This window comes from Nicotiana sylvestris, chromosome 9 (genome assembly GCF_000393655.2).
Source record: "Nicotiana sylvestris chromosome 9, ASM39365v2, whole genome shotgun sequence".
NCBI classification, from domain to species: Eukaryota; Viridiplantae; Streptophyta; class Magnoliopsida; order Solanales; family Solanaceae; genus Nicotiana; species Nicotiana sylvestris.
Window position 1 is genome coordinate 149,511,904 of NC_091065.1, and position 20,971 is coordinate 149,532,874.

General features: G+C 43.6%; 1 protein-coding gene and 1 non-coding gene across 2 annotated transcripts; one reads left to right on the forward strand and one right to left on the reverse strand.

Annotated features, from left to right (window-relative positions):
* Positions 1–18,179: 18,179 nt before the first annotated feature.
* Positions 18,180–18,282, reverse strand: LOC138878856 (small nucleolar RNA R71). The gene has a single exon (XR_011402628.1). It is a non-coding gene; the product is annotated as a small nucleolar RNA R71 (small nucleolar RNA).
* A 658-nt stretch (positions 18,283–18,940) lies between these two features.
* Positions 18,941–20,280, forward strand: LOC104234482 (uncharacterized). Its single transcript, XM_009788043.1, has 3 exons — positions 18,941–19,108; positions 19,304–19,822; positions 19,867–20,280. Exons 1-3 carry the CDS (start codon positions 18,941–18,943, stop codon positions 20,278–20,280), a joined length of 1,101 nt encoding a protein of 366 aa, XP_009786345.1.
* The last annotated feature ends 691 nt before the right edge of the window (positions 20,281–20,971 follow it).

The following is a 20,971-nucleotide window of genomic DNA, read 5'->3' on the forward strand; positions in this document are numbered from 1 at the left end:
AAGAATAAAGAGTTTTGAAAGCAAAATTAAAAAAACTTCGAGAAAAAATGCTTAGCAAGTTCAAAACACACATAGATCCGGAGCAGATATGAAATAAAATTGTAGGAACCTTAGAGATTAGGGTTTCGTAAGAAACCCAGATGATGAGGAAGGCTTTGAAAACCATCGATTTAAGCAGGAGAGTCGAAGGTCGAACTCGGATAGCCATGGCTGGCCGGACAAATGTTGAAGACGACTGGAGAACAGTCATCAAGCCAAGGCTTGGTCGAAACCTTTCAAGATCTGGTCATAAGACCTTAGAAACGACCACGTAGAAGCCATGAGACGCTGGTATAGGCCTCTGATGAATCTGGGAAGCCATGGATTAGGGTTTCAGTGAGAGGCGACGACTAGGGTTTGAGGTGAGTTGAGAGAAAGAAGGGATTCAAAGGCGGCATCTCTGAAAGAATGAGGTAGGGTTTAGGGTCGTTTGGATTTAAAAAGGTAAGAAGCAGCGGTGGCCGTTGATCTAAATGATCAACGACCGAGATTAAAAGGGGTTATGGGCTGGGTCGGTTGAATAAGTGTTGGGTCGGGTTAGAGTGGTAATTAGGCCAGTCCGAATTTGAGTTTGAAATTGGGTCAATTTTAGGCTAAAATCGAAATGTAATGGTGCTACAATTGAAACGAACTGAGGCCAAAATTTAAATAGCCAGTTTTCCCTTTTTATTTTATAAAAATAGTAAAAAATGATTTTGAAAGAAAATTAAAAGCACTGGATCCGTTAATTGTATATAAATATTAATTAAAAAATATTGGAACCAGTTTCATAATTATAAAATGCTATTAAATCTTAAACCAGGCTAAAATTGCAATTATATGCAATTTAGCTTTTAAAGTACCAAATTAATTTGTAAAAATATATGAAAAGTAACCTACCTATATTTTGGTATAAATATGAGAATAAAATAAGTTATTCACCAAAGTGATAATTTTAGGAATAATTATTGAGCAATAAATCAATTTAAAATCTTGTAAAAAAATTGGAAAAATACTGAAACACTTGGGCATACTTATATATGTATGTACATGATATTTGAAAGTATTTGCATGTAAAAGAAATACATAGGGAAAAATTGGGTATCAACACATGGTAGGGGTTATATGAGTCGCCATGTTCATTCAGCTCTTCCAGTATCCAGTAGTGCTCCAGCTCCCCCTAGGCCTCATGAGCCTTATTATGCACCTCCGGTTCTAGAGTGCCTCCTGCGCGGGGTGCTTTCAGAGGTCAGTCCAGCAGACCTGGCCCTAGCCAGTCGCAGCCACCACGTCCTCCCAGAGCTTGTTTTGAGTGTGGTGACACACGTCATATCGTGAGGGATTTCCCCAGACTCGGGAGGGGTGCACCTCCATAGACTTCTCAGCCCCGACGTGCCCCACAGAGTTCTCAGGCTATGGTTACATCTCCAGTTGCTACCCCACCTGCTCAACTAGCTAGAGGTGGAGGTCGGGGAGGTAGAGGTCGCCCTAGAGGGGGACGCCAGGCCAGATACTATGCCCTTCCTGCTCGTACCGAGGCTATTGCCTCCGATTCTGTCATCACAGGTATTATATTGGCTTGCCACAGAGATGCATCTGTTCTATTCGATCCAAGGTCTACTTACTGTTATGTGTCTTTTTATTTTGCTTCGCATTTGGGTGTACCTCGAGATTCTTTGAGTTCCCCTGTTTACGTTTCTACTCATGTGGGAGATTCTCTTATTGTGGACTGCGTTTATCGGTCATGTTTTGTTGCTCTTAGTGGTTTTGAGACCTTATCCAATCTATATTACTCAGTATGGTTGATTTTGACATTATCTTGGGCATGGACTGGTTGTCGCCTCATTATGCTATTCTTGATTGTCACGCCAAAATCGTGACGCTGGCTATGCTAGGTGTACCGCGTGTTGAGTGGAGGGGTACTTTAGATCATACTCCTAGTAGAATTATTTGTTTTCTTAAAGCTCAGCATATTGTTGAGAAGTGGTATGATACGTATTTAGCTTATGTGAGAGATGTCAGTATTGATACCCTTCAGTTGATTCAGTCCTAGTAGTACGGGATTTTCCTGATGTGTTTCCAGCTGATCTTCCAAGAATGCCGCCTGATAGAGGTACTAATTTTGGCATTGATCTGTTGCCGGGCCCTCAGCCCATTTCTATTCCTCCGTATCGTATGGTTCTTCCTGAGTTGAAGGATCAATTATATGAATTGCTTGATAAGGTTTTATTCGGCCCCGTGTATCACCTTGGGGTGCTCCTGTCTTATTTGTGAAGAAAAAAGGATGGTTCCATGCATATGTGTATTGATTATCACCAGTTGAACAAGGTTATAGTGAAGAATCGTTATCCTTTTCCTCATATTGATGATCTGTTTGACAAGTTTTGGGGCGCACGGGTATTTTTTGAGATTGACTTGCACTTAAATTACCATCAGTTGAAGATTCGGGAGCCAAACATCTCGAAGACTGCTTTCAGGATGCGGTATGGTCATTATGAATTCCTTGTTATGTCATTTGGGCATGCCCCAACAACCTTTATGCATTTGATGCACCGTGTGTTCCGGTCGTATCTTGAATCATTTGTCATTGTCTTTATTGATGATATTCTGGTGTATTCTCAGAGTCGGGAAGATCATGAGCAGCACCTGAGGACTGTGCTTGTGATTTTGATAGAGAAGAAGTTATACGCTAAGTTCTCGAAATGTGAGTTTTGGTTGGATTCAGTGGCATTCTTAGGCCACGTAGTATCGAGTGAGGGTATTCAGGTGGATCCGAAGAAGATAGAGGCCATGTAGAGTTGTCCCAGACCATCCTCAGTTACCGAGATCTGCTCCTTGGCTTGGTGGGCTACTACCTCATTTTGTGGAGGGGTTTTCATATATTGCAGCCCCTATGACCAGGTTGACCCAGAAGGGTGCTCCATTTCAGTGGACGGAGGAGTGTGAGGCGAGCTTTTAGAAGCTCAAGACAGCTTTGACCATAGCCTCAATTTTTATACTACCTACAGGTTCGGGGTCTTATACAGTCTATTATGATGCCTTGAGGGTTGGCTTCAGAGCGGTGTTGATGCAGGATGGTAAGTTAACTGCCTACAAATCTTGACAATTGAAGATACATGAGAATAATTACCCTGTTCACGACCTTCAGTTAGCTGCCATTGTTTACGCCCTGAAGATTTGGCACCATTATTTATATGGGGTTCCCTGTGAGATTTATACTGACCATCGCAGCTTGCAACACATGTTCAAGCAAAAGGATCTAATTTTGCGTCGAAGGAGGTGATTAGAGTTGCTGAAGGACTATGATATCACTATTTTGTATCACCCGAGCAAGGCCAATGTAGTGGCTGATGCCTTGAGTCGTTGGGCGGAGAGTTTGGCTTATTTACCAGCATCAGAGAGGCCTATGGTGATGGATATTCAGGACTTAGCCAGCTAGTTTGTGAGATTGGATCTTTCGGAGCCCAGTTGGGTTCTAGCTTGCGTGGTCTCTCGGACTTCCTTATTTGATCGTAACAGGGAGCGGCAGTATGATGACCCTCATTTGCTTGTCCTCAAGGACAAGGTTCAGCACGGTGATGCTAGGGATGTGACTATTGGTTATGATGGGGTATTGAGGATGCAGGGTCAGATTTGTGTACCCAATGTCAATGGGCTTCGAGAGTTGATTCTAGAGGAGGCCCATAGCTCGTGGTATTCGATTCATCCGGGTGCCGCGAAAATATATCAGGATTTGAGACAACACTATTGGTGGAGGCGGATGAAGAAAAATATAGTTGGATTCGTAGCTCAGTGTCTCAACTGTCAACAGGTAAATTATGAGCACTAAAGACCGGGTGGATTGCTTCAGCAAATAGAGATTCCAGAGTGGAAGTGGTAGTGGATCACCAGGGACTTTGTAGTTGGGTTCCCACGGACATTGAGGAAGTTTGATGCTATTTGGGTGATTTTGGATTGGCTGACCTAGTCCGCTCACTTTATTCCTGTGTGTACTACTTATTCCTCGGAGCGGATGGCGAAGATCTATATCCGGGAGATTGTTCATATGCTTGGTATTCCGGTTTCCATCATTTTAGATAGAGGTACCCAGTTCACATCACAGGTTTGGAGAGCCGTTCAGCATAAGTTAGGTACTCGGGTAGAGTTGAGTACAACATTTCACCCTCAGACGGACGGAGAGTCCGAGCGCACTATTAAGATTCTTGAGGATATGCTCCGTGCATGTGTGATTGAGTTTGGAGGGTCTTGGGATTAGTTCTTGCCATTGGTGGAGTTTGCTTACAACAACAGTTACCAGTGCAACATTCAGATGGCACCATAAGAGGCTTTATATGGTAGGCGGTGTGGATCTCCGGTGGGTTGGTTTGAGCTGGGTAAGGCTAGACATTGGGCATAGATTTCGTTCAGGATGCTTTGGAGAAGGTTAAGGTGATTCAGGATAGACTTCGCACAGCCCAGTCTAGATAGAAAGTTATGCGGACCGAAAGGTTCGCGATGTTTCCTATATCGTTGGAGAGCAGGTTCTACTTCGAGTTTCACCTATGAAGGGCGTTATGAGATTCAGGAAGAAAGGGAAGTTGAGTACGAGGTTTATTGGCCCGTTTGAGATATTGAGCCGTGTGGAGGAGATTGCTTATGAGCTTGCCTTACCTCCCAGCTTGGCAGGAGTTTATTCGGTATTTCATGTTTCGATGCTCCGGAGGTATCACAACGATTCGTCGCACATGTTGGATTTCAGTTCAGTCCAGTTGGACAAGGATCTATCTTATGTAGAGGAGCCAGTAGCAATGTTGGACAAGCAGGTTCGGAAGCTGATGTCAAAGAACATTGAATTAGTGAAGCTCCAATGGCGGGGTCAGTCGTTTGAGGAGGTGACCTGGGAGACCGAGCAGGATATACGCAGCCGTTACCCTCATCTTTTCACTACTTCAGGTATGTCTCTATGCTCGTTCGATGACGAACGAATGTTTAAATTTAGGAGGATGTGACGACCCGGCCGGTCATCTTAAGAATTAACGCCCCGATCCCCTATTAACTGCTTTCCCCAAGTTTAGTTCTGCAATTTTGATTTGCCAGGATGTTCTGTTTTGAGTTTCGGAGAGTATCGGGACACTTAGTCCCTAAATGAGAGCCTAAGTGTTGGAAAGTTGACCATAGTTGGAATAGTGTGAAGATGACCTCGGAATGGAAATCTTATGGTTCCGTTAGCTTTGTTGGGTGATTACGGGTTTAGGAGCGTGTTCAGAGTGTGTTTTGGAGGTCCATAGCTAATTTGGGCTTGAAATGCCGGAAGTTGAATTTTTGAAGTTTCCGGTTCGATAGTGAGATTTTTATCCGAGGGTCGGAATGGAATTCCAAGAGTTGCAGTAGTTCCGTCATGTCATTTGGGATGTGTGTGCAAAATTTCAGGTCATTCAGACGAGGTTTGATAGACTTTTGATTGAAAGCATAGTTTGAGAAAATTGGAGTTCTTAGGCTCAAATCCTTGATTAATTAGAGGTTTAGATGTTGTTTTAGGTGTTTTAAGTATTGGTACAAGTTTGAATGAGGTATTAGGTGATATTGGTGCTTTTGGTTGAGGTCCCGCTGGCCTCGGGGTGATTACGGATGGTTGACTGGAAGTTTGAGAAATTGTTGCAGCTGCTGTATTTTTGCTGCGTCTAGTATTTTCGCATCTGCGGTTTGGGGACCACAGATGCGGCGCCGCAAAAGCGGATTTTGGTCCTTTCTTCAGGAACCGCAGAAGCAGTACAGCATCTACTGATTTAGAGTCGCAGATGCGGAAGCTGGCTCGTTAAGTGAAAGTCGCAGATGCGACATGTGTTTCGCAGAAGCGGGACCGCAGATGTGGTCCCATGACCGCAGATGCGGAAACTGTTGGGCATTATTTTAAAAGGGGTTCCGTGACTTGGGGGTTTATTTCCGCAATTTCTAATCGTTTTTGGAGCTATTTGAAATGGATAGAAGAAGGATTCGAGGGGAATCGCTTGGAGGTAACATCCTTGACATCATAACTCATTTTTATGTTATTAAAGACCTAATTAGTGGTGAGAAATTTGGGAAATATGGTTAATTACGGCTTGAGTTTAAGAGACCTTTATATGAGAATTTGAGGGGCCATTTGGACTCCGATTTCAATGTTCTTGTTATGTATAGACTCGTGAGAGTACAAGATCTCTAAAAATGTAAATTTCACCCAATTTCGAGACGTGGGCTCGAGGGGTGTTTTGGTCATTTTACATAATTTCAAGTATTAACTTAGAATTTAATTGTAGAATTAGTTACTTGAAGTGTTATTTATATTATGCGATTCAATTGAATAGATTTGGGCCACTTGGAGTCGAGTACTCGTGGCAAAAACTGGTGTTGGGTTGATTTTTGAGCCGGTTCGAGGTAAGTAGCTTGTCTAACCTTGTGTGGGGGACCTTCCCCTTAGGATTAGTATATTTGGTAATTGAATTGCCTTGTACGTGAGGTGACGAGTGCGTACTTGTTCTAATTGTTGGAAATCTGGTTTTCTTTAAGTAATTACTAGTACATTTCCTTTCTTGTTTCTATTTATTGCACTATTAAGCATGTTGTTAGCTTAGGAAAACATGTCTAAGTGACTTAATTGCTTTATTTGATTCAACCTGCCTTATTTGAATTATGTGCAGCATGCTAGGCTAGAATCACTTATTTCTTTAATATGAAATTTTACCATTTCTGTTTATCTTCCTGCTGTTGCTGTGTATATATTTTGGGACTACAGATGTGGGATTCCGGTAGCTCCCCCTTTTCTGTTTACTTTGGGACTACAGGTTAGATTCCCGGTAGATTCCCCTACACATTTACTTTGGGACTACGGGTTAGATTCCCGGTAGACCCCCCTGCATAGTTATATGCAACTACGGGAATCACCCGGTAGATTCCCCCAGTACTAGGAATTTACATTTGGGACTACGGAATGTGATTCCGGTAGATCCCCATGCACTATGAGTTGGACTACGGGACGGGATCCCGGGAGATCCTTCGGACATATATATGAAAGATTACGGGATGGTATCTCGGGAGATTCACTAGATATTTAAAGATGGGGCTACAGGACGGTATCTCGGGAGATCCCCGATTGTTATTATTGGTGCTGAGCTGTATTTTCTTTCCATGTTTACCTTGTTCTGTATAGTTGTTGTTGTTCTATTAATACTATGTTATGTTACTGCTGTAATTATTTATATTATTCTGTTATATACTGTTGATCTTTATATTTTATTTAACCTCAGTAGGGCCCTGACCTTCCTCGTCACTACCCAACCGAGGTTAGGCTTGGCACTTACTTAGTACCGCTGTGGTGTACTCATGCCTCTTCTGGGCATGTTTTTCATGTGCAGATCCAGGTACTTCTAATCAGGTCTACTATTCTTGAGGGAGGCTACCGTTCTAGAGACTTCGAGGTACATCTGCCACGTCTGCTGACAGAGAAGTCCCTTTCCATTCTTCCTTTTAGTATTTATCCCTTCTGTACCTTCCTGTTCTTATCAGACATTTCGGAGTTAGAGCTATGTAGTATTGATCTTAGCTTGTGATTCATGTGTTTCCGGGTTTTGGATTTATGTTTGGTATTGAAAGTTAATCATGGTGTATGCCGAGCGGCACATTTAAACAATGTTACTGCTTTACTTCTGTTTTAAATTATTTACTTTCGCAAATTTTGGTTTTTCTTACGCAAATTAGGCATACCTAGTCGAAGAGACTAGGTGCGGTCACGATAGTTCACTGAGGGATAACCGGGGTTGTGAAAAGTTTATGAGTCTTCCACACGAGGATCTACAATAGCATATCCTAAATTTCTTGGAGATTAGTGACCCTTATATCACTAAGGAGTCACTCCAGACTATGTGAGGCTCACACTTTTTCCATTCTCACTGTTGGGCGAAACAAAGCGATGGCTGAAGGCAGAACCATGGGTCCCTCTTCTATGGTGGACGTTCTTATCTGTTTGAACATGGGTCCTTGGGGGACGTTGGTTCCTCCAATAATCATATGGACGTCATGTCGGAGAGTCTCCCCTTCCGCCCGGGTTGAGTTTTGTGGTGGTGTACCGACATCTGGAGTAGTCATGTCCTTCTCTTTGTGGTTTTCGAGGTTGTTATTCTCAACTCTATTCACCGAGCCAGACATTTTGTCCTAAAATCGAAGATCTTGGTTAAGAAAAAGTGTGAGGCAACTTGTGTTGTGTAATGAAACCAGCAAGAAAACAATCATTATTATTTTTAGCCTTACGGTGGGCGCCAATCTGTTTACTGTGAAAATGGTAATAACAATTAAATTTGTTGACGGGACTCTAAAAATATGTGATCTATTTTTATGCTAGTTGTTAAGCATTTGATGCCACATATGTGAAGATAAAAGCTGAAATGCGAGCTAAAATGGAATTACAATCGAACCGAGGAGTTTATCTATTCGGGCCTTGGACTGACCGATGAGGGGCCTCGAGGTCGATGCCTGGGTTCGGGCTCGAACTATCGGGGATAATTGGGAAGGGGCAAATAGTTTGGATATAATTAAGGGAGGTTCTTTATGGCCAATGACAAGCAATAAACGAAGAACAAGTATGAGGGCAATAAATATGAGCAATAATGTTGGAAGAATAAGTTAGAGTTAGTGAGAGAGAGAGAGAGAGAGAGAGAGAGAGTTATTATTTATCTAGTGTAGAATAGTTGGACCAACAATAGGATACCCTTTCAAAATGGCAAGGATCCCCTTTATATAGGAGGGGAATCCCCACATGGTACAAAATGCATTAATTGTAAAGGTATGAAGATGGGACGGCTAGACGTGACACTTTGATACAGGTTCCGGCCAGGCCAGCTTTATCAGACTTAGCCGCATGCCTTTGGAATTTCCCATTTTTACTCTAGCCTCGAGCGATATTCTATTTAGGTCGGTCCTCGACGGGCTTTAAGGGAGGGAACTCGGTCACTGCTTCGCATCTTTGAGGCCCCAAGATGTTCTTCTGAAACGAATTAATAGCAAGAAATTAGACCCTCTGATTTCGCCGCGTACATATAGTCTCCGTGTTTCCTAGAACAAAGTGATGGGAAGTGATTCTGATGTCCGACCCTTTAGGCTTCCCGTGATGATTTCATACCGATGACGCAACCTATGACGTGAGTCTTCACGATAACTGGGACATCCCATGGACTTGTCTTTTCGACGCCATTCAATGCACTATCGATTCCCATTCTTCAAAGTGACAGTACTGCCATAGTCATGACTGCTACTTCAGGGTATGCCCGGTAGAGAGAGAAGAGTTCCACTCCCAACGTTCAGGATCCACAAGAGTTTACCTTGAAGACTATGTCTTCGATAAGATAGGAGCACCTTGAGTTGGTGAGAAGAGACTGCGGATGGGGCAAGGGGATAGCATTATAGGTGCTTCCCCTGGATGAGGGTATCACGAACCTTGCAGATGGATTCCTGAACGTGTACTTGTACCCTTTCACACTAGGCCCCCTTGATAGGATCATGCTCGATTTCTGTTTAAAGTATCGGGTTACTTTGGCGCATATACATTCATCATTTTGGCGAATAATGCTGATGATGAGGTGCTTTGTGGATAAGGCAGGGCTTGAATTCACGCTCAGTCATTTGTCAGGTTGTACCGGCCCTTTCATCATCGAGGTCTGCTAACATTGTGGTGCCGTTCGTCCACGCCCTTTGTTGTTGATGATCAGGATGATGGAGATCGATAGTGGGTTAGTCGGTTCGTCCAGGTTCGGACGGCTGACCTTATTCTCGTGGAACTTATGCCATTCCTCGAGGAATGGAATTATACGCGTTAGTAGAGCGTCTCATGCTTTCTGAGATTTTCTAATGGTGGAAACTAGATTAGTAATCATGTTTCTTCCTTTTCTGTAGCAATTTCATGGGCGCCGGGCGAAGTTCCCGATCTGCTTGGTTCGGTCCGAAAGCTGGCGACCCATTCGACTTGTGACGAGCATAGGTGGCAAGCTATGTCCAGGGTTAGATGGGAAGCAAAATATCATGGTATGTGTGTATTCCACCTTTTCCTTGTCCCTCGTACATTTTGGAAGATATTTTTCCCTTTTCATGTATCAATCTTGCTGTCGTAGGTAATGGAGGGTCTTCAAGGGTGAAGCTGTGCTCCTCCAGAGAGGTGAAGGGGTTGCCAACTTTCGAGCTAAAGGACAATAATAATAAACGGGATATGCATTTATCGTGCGATGGCGCTCACGGCAAGGCAAAACGGGGTTGAGTCTTTGAGAAAAAAACATCGTCCGAGCCTGCTGCACCCGAAGTTTCTAGTTTTGGAGATGTGCTTCATCCGAGCGGTCATGCTTCAACCGAGGTTGATTCTTCTAGGGCCGGTTAGGCTCCGGAAAGCTCTGTATGAGGGTAGGTCCCTTGGGCTCCTTTGCGAGGAGAAGGAAGTTGATTTGGCACATTGGCGATATGAGGCGTACCAGAGCTCCAATTACGAGAGCTATTTGATAGAGCAGGTAACTTCCCATCTTGGGCGAGTATGTGTTTCGATTTTTAACTTCTATGGTTAATTCTTCGCCTATCCCAGCTACAGAAAAAGGTGGAGGCCTTGGAACTTCTTAGGGGTGAAGCCGACCAAATCAGGAATAACTATGGTGAGCTAAGAGCTCGGGTGTAGGTTCAAGCTTCAGAGGAGAAAGGTGCCTTGGCTAATGTTACTGCCTTTGAGGTCCAACTCCGCTTATCTTGTGATAATGCTTCAGTTCAAGCGGATATGATAACGAAGCTTAAATTCGAACATTCGAAGGTTAGGGCTGTAATCATTGATGCTCGGATCGAAGCAGCACTGAGCCGGACTAAGACTGATCAGGAGATGACTATTTATTTGAGGGATGATACCGATGCCCAAGCCGAGTTGAAGAGGATCCTCGATCGTGAAAAGAGGATCAAAGAATATGCTCGTTGCAGATCACAAAGAAAGGTTCTCTAGGAGATCGATGCTAGGGGTTTTGTTCTCCCAGAAGAGTTGGCACGAGCGAGGGCAGGCGAGCGTGGTGCTTGGTAACTCCTGTTCGACGCTGAGGAGAGTGAAGATGAGGCTGACAGGACGTAGCCCTCAGGGGCGAGGAATAGACTTTTCCATTTTGTATGTGATATCTTCAGAGTGTGTTTGTAGATGGAGGGTGCATTTTTTCACGTATGTAAATAAAATAAAACTTGCGGCTTTATCTCTTCTATACCCCTTTGTGTTTACCAGGTTGATTGTTTTCAGAGCTGGTGAGAATTCTTAGATTCGTGATATGGCTCTAGGGCTTATTAGGCAGGCCCGGGGGCTCTTACGCTCTCGGTCGATGTGACCTTTAGTGTATGCTAGCGTTAGAGCTCTTATGCTTTTGCTCAACTATTTTAGGTTTAGTTTGCGAGTCGGGCTTCGACTCGAGCTCATTCGACCCTCAAGCTTTTGTGTTTGCATGGGCGGGCGACAAGGTCTCTTACGCTTTGCCCTTGGGCATTTGTATTTTAACTATTTTGGATTCAGTCTCTGAGTCGGGTTTTGACTCGAGCACAATTGACCCTCAAGTTTTGTATTTGCATGGGCTGGCGACAACGGCTCTTGCCTTAAAAGTTTTAAGCTGGCGACAGAGGCTCTTAAGCTTTTGGTCGTTGCGACCTTTTAGTGTGCACGACCCTGAGGCTCATTAAGCTGGCGACAATGGATCTTACGTTTTTTCCTTAGGCATGTATAGTTAACTATTTTGGGTCCAGTCTCCGAATCGGGTTACGACTCGAGCTCATTTTGACCCTCGAGCTTTCAAAATTTCAAGCTGGCGATAGTGGCTCTTACACTTTTAGTCGTTGAGACCTTTTAGTGTGTGTAGCCCTGGGGCTCATTAGGCTGGCGAAAATGGCTCTTATGCGCTTGGTCGATGTGACCTTTTATGTAGGCTTTATTTTTCTCTCGTTAAGGACTTTTGAAATGATTTTTCCTGATCCATCGCCGGTTCGAGAAGAACCTTGATTTCAAGTTGTTTGTGGCGATGTTCAAGCACCTCAGAAGGTTTGGCTCGTAGGATGAGTAGCTCGAAACCCTGTGATTTTGAGCTGACATGGTCGAAGCTCTTTTTCCTGTCGAGGGTAGCCTGTTTAACCAGTTCTTTTCAAAGTAGATTCGAAGTAATGGCCTATGATTTTGTAGCAATGGTCAGGTTCCCCGAGTTGTGTTAATTCAGTTGGTACAGCCGTATGAGTGTAGTCATTTGTGTGTGGATGGAGCCATTTTTGGTCCTGAGTGTAGTAGTTTAGGTGTCTATATCGAGGGTATGCCCTTTCAGGAGTCTTACAAATGCGATATATAGCCTAAACTTCGGGATTAAGTTTATGCCTGTAATAAGGTCTTACAAAATTTTCATGTCTTTTGAGGTTTTACAGTTTTGTTGATATTTGGTACAAGTATGATTCATGCCTTGCTTGAGGTTTTACAGTTTTCATTGTTGCCTTGTGTAGGCCTTACAAGACTGAGTTTGCCTGCTCGGGGTCCTACGGCCTCGGATTTTTTAATGAATGGAGTTTAGCGACAATCTCTGAGTCATCGAGTTTGTTTAGGCTTAGGAGCCATTTCTCATAAGCTTGAAATTGCCTCATTGAGGGCTTACGACTTTGGGGATTCCGACCCTGAGGTCATGATGCTAGTCTCCGAGTGTTCTGGACGTTTTTCTTTCCTGGATATGTTTTGTAATTTCTATGCTGCATCATTGAAGGCTTATGAGTTTGGAGTTCCGACCTTGAGGTTATGTGGGTGCTGAGTTGTTGACGCTAGTTTTCGAGTATTTCGGGGCGTTCTTGGTGGAGGGATCTTTGCTGTGAAGATGCTGAGTTTCCTTTGGAGTACGAGAGGCTTTGGAGAAAGATATTCTTTGATTGCTTGGCATAAATAAATGTTGTTTTGTTGCTGTGGGTCTGGCTCATACGGGCACAGTTTATTCAACCGTTTGGCCCGTTACATCATTTTACTATTGGAATCCTGTTTGGTGCTCCTCGGTTCATCTGAGTGGGTGGCCTTTCGGAGGGTGCCCTTCAGTGTTCGGGGTTAATTGCAAAGGAAGCCTCAAACACTTGTTGTATTCCCTTTTAGGTAGCATGTAGGTGTTGCCTCATTAAAAACCTTGCTGTTAAAACCCTCTTTGGGACAAAATACTGTCGAAGGAAAATAGTGCAACGCTTGCTCGAGGGTATTTATGGAATTTTTGATCGGATGCCCTAGTAGAAATATCATTTTAGCATCGATATATTCGAGTTGCTCGGAAGTTATTCGCCCTCCATGGTGCCGAGCTTATAAGATCCCTTGCCGACTACTCCGAGGACACGGTACGGTCCTTCCCAGTTCTGGCCCAACATCCCTTCATTAGGGTTTCGGGTGTTGAGAGTGACCTTCCTTAGGAGTAAGTCCCCGATCCCGAAATACCGGAGATTTTTTCTCCTGTTATAATATCTTTCGATTCTCTGCTTCTGGGCGGCCATCCGTATTAACGAGGCTTCTCATTTTTCATCCAGTAGTTCGAGGGCCGTTGTCATGGCCTCGTTGTTTGAGCCCTCATTAGTAGGCTGGAATCTGGTGCTCGGCTCCCCGACTTCCACCAGTATCAAAGCCTCAAAGCCTCGACACCGTTTACTATAGAGAAAGGTGTTTCCCCGGTGCTAATTTTGAAGATGTTCGATATGCCCATAGCACCTCGGGTAGCGTTTCTCTCCATTTTCCCTTGGTTCTCTCCAGTTTCTTTTTTAAGTTTTGAATGATGGTTTTATTTGTGGATTTGGCCTGGCCGTTTGCACATGGGTGGTAAGGCGTCGACAGGATTCTCTTGATTATGTGATCTTTAAGGAACTGTGTTACCTTGCCTACGATGAACTGCCTTCCGTTATCGCATGTTATCTCGGATCGGATTCCGAATCGGCATATGATGTGATCCCATATGAAGTTGATGACTTTCTTTTCTCATATGTTTTTGGAAGGCCTGCGTTTCCACCCATTTTGAAAAGTAGTCAGTCATAAATAAAATGAATCTAGCTTTACTTGGCGCCATCAGCAAAGGACCGACGATGTCCATTCCCCATTTCATGAATGGCCATGGTAATAAAACGGAATGTAGTTGCTCGCTGGGCAAGTGAATCAGGGGAGCGATTCTCTGTAATTGTCGCACTTTTAGACGAATTCTTTGGTGTCGTTTTCCATGTTGTCCCAATAGTAGCCTACTCTGATCACCTTCCAGACTAAGGAGTCGATGTTGGAATGATTTCCACAAGTACCATCTTGAATTTCTCGGAGTACATAATCTGTGTCACCTGGCCCTAGGAATACCGCCAGGTGACCATCGAAAGTTCTCCTGTACAAAGTCTCATTTTCGTCGAGCGAGAACCAAACTGCTTTGGTTCGCAGGGCCCTTGATTCTTTTGGATCTGCGGGCAACTTCCCATCTTTTAAATAATCAATATATTTATTCCTCCAATCCCATGTTAGGCTGGTGGAATTAATCTATGCGTGACCTTCCTCGACCATTGATTTAAACAATTGGACAACATCCCCGGGGAGTAGGTCCTATTCTTCAACAGAAGATCCCAGATTCACGAGGGCATCGGCCTAGCTGTTTTGCTCTCGAGGTACATGGACTAAGGTCCATTCTTTGAAGCGACACAGTGCGACTTTGATTTTGTCCAAGTATCTCTGCATCCTGTCTTCTCGAGCTTCATAGCTCCCATTCACCTGGCTTACTACGAGGAGTGAATTGCATTTCACCTCAACGGTCTCGGCTCCCATGCTTTTACCCAGTTCTAAACCTGCAATCATAGCCTGGTACTTGGCTTCGTTGTTAGTCAATTTTGCGGTTTATATGGATTGTATAATTACGTGGCCATTGGGCGGCTTTAGGACCATACCGAACCCAGATCCTCTTATGTTTGTGGTGCCGTCTGTGAACAGGTTCCATACCCTGGAAGACATGCTTGATTTTAATAAAAGTTCCCTCTCTACCTTAGGTACTAGGGAGGGCAAAAAATCGGCGACGAAGTCTGCCATAATTTGGGACTTGATGGCCGTTTGAGGTTGATACTCGATATCATACCCTTTGAGTTTGATGGCCCATTTGACTACACTCATACGGCAGTATGCTCCAAAGGGGGTACGTCGATAGAATATAGATATGGTGACAATGAAAATAGGGCTTCAGCTTTCGCGGGGCTCTTATTAGCCCGAGAGACAATTTTTCTAGATGGGAATACTTGGTTTCGGCATCCCCCAAGGTCTGTCTTACATAATAAACAGGAAGGTGCGTACCTTGCTCCTCTCAAACTAGTACACCATTTACAGCTATTTCAGACACGGCCAGGTACAGATATAGTGTTTCATCCCCCTTTGGCGTATGCAGCAAAGATGGACTAGTCAGATATCGTTTTAGATTCTCTAAGGCGTGTTGGCTCTTGTCTGATGACCTTGATATGAATCTGCCCAGGGCCGTTATCCGCCCTGTTAGCCGTTGTACGGTCTTTACATTGTTCACCGTTGTGATTTCTACGATGGCCTTTATTTTGTTAGGATTAATCTCGATCCCCCTGTTTGATACCATGAAGCCTAGGAATTTGCCTGAAGGCGCACTTCTCGGGGTTGAGCTTCATGTTGTAACTTCTAAGGATGTCAAAAGTTTCCTACAAATGAGTCAAATGGTCCTCTGCACACAGGGACTTAACTAGCATATCATCAATATATACATCCATTGATTTGCCTACTTGATGCTCGAACATTTTATTAACAAGGCGTTGGTATGTTGCCCCTGCATTTGTTAGCCCGAAGGGCATTACGTTATAGCAGTTGGAATACTTTGTGATGAACGAGGTTTTTCCCCTGTCCTCGGGGTTCATCTGGATTTGATTATACCACAAGTAGGCATCAAAAAAGGTGAGGGTCTCGTGCCCGGCCGTAGCATTGATCAGACGATCGATGTTAGGCAATGTGAAGAAATCTTTAGGACACGTTTTATTCAAGTCTTTATAATCTACGCACATTCTTAGCTTGTTTCCCTTTTTAAGCACCACTACTACGTTGGCCAGCAATTTGGGGTAATTTACCTCTGTAATGAATCCTGTTTTAAGAAGTTTCATTACCTCTTCTTTGATGAAGCCATGTTTTACCTCGGACTGTGGTCTTCTCGTCTACTTTACCGGTTTAAACTTGGGATCGACACTCAGCATGTGGGAGGTTATTTCTTGTGGAATTCCTATCATATCTAAGTGTGACCAAGCGAAATAGTCGATATTGTTACTAAGAAATTGAATGAACCCTTTCCTAAGTTCGGGGGTTAACCCCATTCCCACGTATACCTTACGATCCGGGAGGTGTTCAATTAAAATGGTCTGCTCCAGCTCTTCAACTATCGATTTAGTTTCATCCAATTCTTCGGGGGCGACGAAGGTCCGAGGAGTGATGAAATTTTATTCGTCGTCCTCAGGGGTTTGTGTGTTCCTTACCTCGTCTGAGATCGGGTGCGTGGGGATCGACGCCTTATGATGAACTGCGAACATTTCTTTCATCGCCCGCTGTTCTCGATGTATGGTCGTTATGTCGTCCTTCGTGGGAAATTTTATCACCTAGTGTAAAGTTGATGGTACTGCCCTCATGCTATGTATCCAGGGCCTGCCAAGTAATACATTGTACCTCATGTTGCCATCGATGACTTGGAACTCAGTGTTCAGAATCACGCCGGACGTGGCTATCGGGAGGGTGATCTCTCATTTCGTTACTTCACCGATCATGTTGAAGCCGTGGATTAAACGAGGGATAGGGGCGACTCGATCGAGCAACCCCAATTGTCCTACTACCTCTGATGTAACTATGTTGGCTGAGCTGCTTGGATCCACGAGCACATGTTTTATCCTGGTATTGTTTAAAAGAAACAAGATCACCAGTACATCATTGTGCAGTTCCATCATGGCCTCGAGATCGTCCTCGCTGAACGCTAGGGTGTCTTCAGGCACGCGGTTTCGGGTCGGTCCCTCTTCTATGGTGGACGTTCTTGTCCGTTTGAACATAGGTCCTTGGGGGACGTTGGTTCCTCCAATAATCATATGGACTTCCTGTTGGAGAGTCTCCCCTTCCGCCCGGGTTGAGTTTTGCGGTGGTGTACCGACATCTGGAGTAGTCATGTCCTTGTCTTTGTGGTTTTCGAGGTTGTTGTTCTTAACTCTGTTCACTAAGCTAGACATTTTGTCCTGAAATCAAAGATCTTGGACAAGAAAAAGTGTGAAAGGCAACTTGCGTTGTGTAATGAAACCAGCAAGAAACCAATCACTATTATTTTTAGCCCCACGGTGGGCGCCAAACTGTTTACCGTAAAAATGGTAATAACAATTAAATTTGTTGATGGGACTCTAAAAATATGTGATCTATTTTTATGCTAGTTGTTAAGCATTTGATGCTAGATATGTGAAGATAAAAGATGAAATGTGAGCTAAAATGGAATTACAATCGAACCCAAGGGTTTAGCTATTCGGGCCTCGAACTGATCAATGAGGGGCTTCGAGGTCGATGCCTGGGCTCAGGATCGAGCTATCGGGGATAATCGGGAAGGGATAACAGTTAGGATATGATTATGGGAGGCTATTTATGGCCAATGACAAGCAGTAAACAAAGAACAAGTATGAAGGCAATAAATATGAGCAATAGTGTCAGGAGAATATGTTAGAGAGAAAAGAGAGAGAGAGAGAGAGTTATTATTTATCTCGTATAGAATAGTTGGAGCAACAATAGGAGAACCTTGCAAAATGGCAAGGATCCCCTTTATATAGGAGGGGAATCCCTAAAAAGTACAAAATGCATTAATTGTAAAGGTATGGAGATGGGACGGCTAGACGTGACACCTTGATACAGGTTCCAGGCAGGCCGACTTTGTCAGACTTAGTCGTGTGCCTTGGGAGTTCCCCATTTTTACTCTAGCCTCGAGCGATATTCCCTTTAGGTCAGGCCTCGACGGGCTTTGAGGGAGGGAACTCGGTCACAACTTCGCGTCCTCGAGGCCTCGAGGTGTTCTTCTAAAATGAATTAATAGCAAGAAATTAGACCCTCTGATTTTGCCGAGTACAATTTGGCAAGGAAATTTCTGGCTAGGTTCTTCCCTTCAGGAAAAACTGCAAAGATCAGAAGTGAGATAGTTGCCTTCAAACAGAAAACAGGAGTCTTTATACTCAGCTTGGGAGAGGTTCAAGGGGCTAATCAGAGACTGTCCTCATCACAATCAGACAAGAGAAGTATTGGCTCACACTTTCATAGAAAATCTACATCCTGAAACAAAGATTGTGGTAGATGTTGTAGCTAGAGGTCAAGTGTTGGAGAAAAGCTTTGACGAGATATATCATTATTGAACAAATTCTCCAAAAGCAATCCATATTGGCAAGGAGAGATGGGCAGACACATAGTCCAAAAGTCTGCAGGAGTTCTTGAGTTAGATGTCGTCTCAGCATTATCAGCACAGATTTCTACACTGACCAACCAAGTCAATCAGATGACCTTGATTATCAATAGGCAACAAGTACAACAGGTACAACAGGTTCAAGTGTTTTGTGAAATATGTGGAGAGGGTCACACGAGCGACATATACCCTGCTAATCCAGAGTCTATGTGCTTTGTGGGTAATTCAAATAGGGGCCAAACAAATGAATATGGAAACACATACAATCCTAAATAGAGGAACCGCCCAAACTTCTCTTAGGTGGAAACCAAGGTACTCAGAATCAATACAGGCCTCAAGCACCTCAACAACAATATAAACCACCTCAAGTTGAATAACAAGTGAGTCCAACAAGTCACTTTGAAGACATGTTAAAAAAAGTGATGGCTGAACAACAAGCCCTTGCTCAGAAATTTATGGCTGAGCAGTAAGCCCAAGCCGCAACAATGAGAAATTTGGAGCGCCAAATGGGACAGCTTGCCAGTGCTCAAATCACTAGACCAGCTGGAGCTCTTCCAAGTGACACTGAAGCTAATCCTAAGGCATCCCTTAATGCCGTGTCGTTGAGGAATGGGAGAGAATTAGAAGAAGTTCAGTCTAAAAAGAGGAAACAGGTGACTTTTAAGTAGAGGCCAACCACTATAGAATCAACATCAGAAAAATCTAAGGAGTTAGAGAAGCCAGCTGGAGAGGCAGTGGCTGAGTAACCCCCACCATTGGTTGCAAGGACACCACCTCCGTTCTCTCAAAGATTGTATAAAGTAAGGAATAACGCCACATATAAAAAGTTTCTTGATATTTTGAAGCAGGTTCAAATTAATATTCCATTGGTTTACTTCTTACAAGAACCACCCAAATATGCAAAGTACACCAAGGACATAGCGGCAAATAAAAGCAGGCTAACCGAGTTCAAAACTGTGGCACTCACTGAGGAGTCCAGTTCAAGAATTCAGGGCAAGTTACCTCAGAAATTGAAGGATCCAGGTTGTTTCACGATCCAAATCTCGATTAGTAAACATGTTGTTGGGCGAGCTTTTTATGATCTTGGAGAGAGCATCAATTTGATGCTGCTATCTATGTTCAGACAATTGGGGTTGGGAGATCCACGCCCAACAATAGTTATCTTAAAGTTGGTTGATTGCTCCCTTGCTCATCCTGAGGGAATGATTGAAGATGTGTTAGTTCAAGTGGGTTCTTTCATGTTCCAGGATGATTTCATTATCTTGGATCACGAGCCTGATCAGGAAGTCCCATTTATTTTAGGGCGTCCATTCTTAGCCACAGGCCGAGCTATTGTCGATGTCTGCAATGGAAGGATGACAATAAGAGTGAGTGATCAAGTGGAAGTAATTTTTTTTATAATGCACTCAAGTTACCAGCCTACTATGAAGAGCTATCCATGATACATGTGGTGGAAAGTGATTCTACATCATTAATGCCTTACACAAGCCTCCAAGATCCTCTTGAACGATATTTGATTGGGGATGAAGAAGATAGTAAAGATGTAATGAAGGGAGAAATTGAGCAGGTACTTGATATGTCCAATAATTATGTCCATGGGTTTGGAAAATTTGAGGAGTTGGACAGACCTATCACTCTGATCCCTCCGAAGCCATCTATTGAAAAAGCCCCAAAGCTAGAACTTAAGCCTCTACCAGTGCACCTGCATTATGCTTATTTAGGGAACTCTGAGACATTGTCCGTGATTATATACTCTAGCTTGACTAACACTCAAGAAGAAAAATTGCCCAGTGTACTCCGAGAGCATAAAAAGGCTATTGGCTAGACTATAACTGACATCAAGGGAATTAGTCCATCGTTTTGCATGCATAAAATCTTTTTAGAGGATGGACACCACCCTAGCGTGGAGTAGAAGAGGAGGTTAAATCCCAATATGAAAGAGGTCGTGAAAAAGGAAGTAATCAAATTGCTCGATGCAAGTATCAGTTTTCCTATTTCTGACAGCAACTAGGTAAGCCCAATTCAATTTTTGCCAAAAAAGGGAGTTATGACTGATTGAGAATGAGAATAATGAGCTAATTCCTACTCGCACTGTGTCGGGGTGGAGAGTCTGCATTGATTATAGACGGCTCAACAAAGCAACCCGGAAGGACCATTTCCCACTTACATTCATTGACAAAATGCTGGACAGATTAGCCGGGCATGAATATTATTGCTTCCTTGATGGTTATTCGGGATACAATCGGATTGTCATATGCCCAAAGGGTCAGGAGAAGACCACTTTTAATTGTCCTTATGGTACTTTTGCCTTCAAGCAAATGTCGTTTGGTCTTTGTAATGCACCAGCCACTTTCCAGAGGTGCATGATGGCTATTTTCACCGACATGGTGGAAAAATTCGTGGAAGTGTTGATGGATGATTTTTCAGTTTTTGGGTCTTCTTATGATGATTGCTTTAGGAATTTAAGCAAGGTGCTAGCCCGTTGTGAAGAAACAAATCTGGTACTAAATTGCGAA

Excerpts from the sequence above, each read along its gene's own strand:
- LOC104234482 (XM_009788043.1), top strand. The coding sequence starts at position 18,941 with ATGAGAAATTTGGAGCGCCAAATGGGACAGCTTGCCAGTGCTCAAATC. Across the intron at positions 19,109-19,303 it reads AGTCTAAAAAGAGGAAACAG|GTTCAAATTAATATTCCATT; the intron begins GTGACTTTTAAG and ends ATTTTGAAGCAG. Across the intron at positions 19,823-19,866 it reads ATGGAAGGATGACAATAAGA|TTACCAGCCTACTATGAAGA; the intron begins GTGAGTGATCAA and ends AATGCACTCAAG.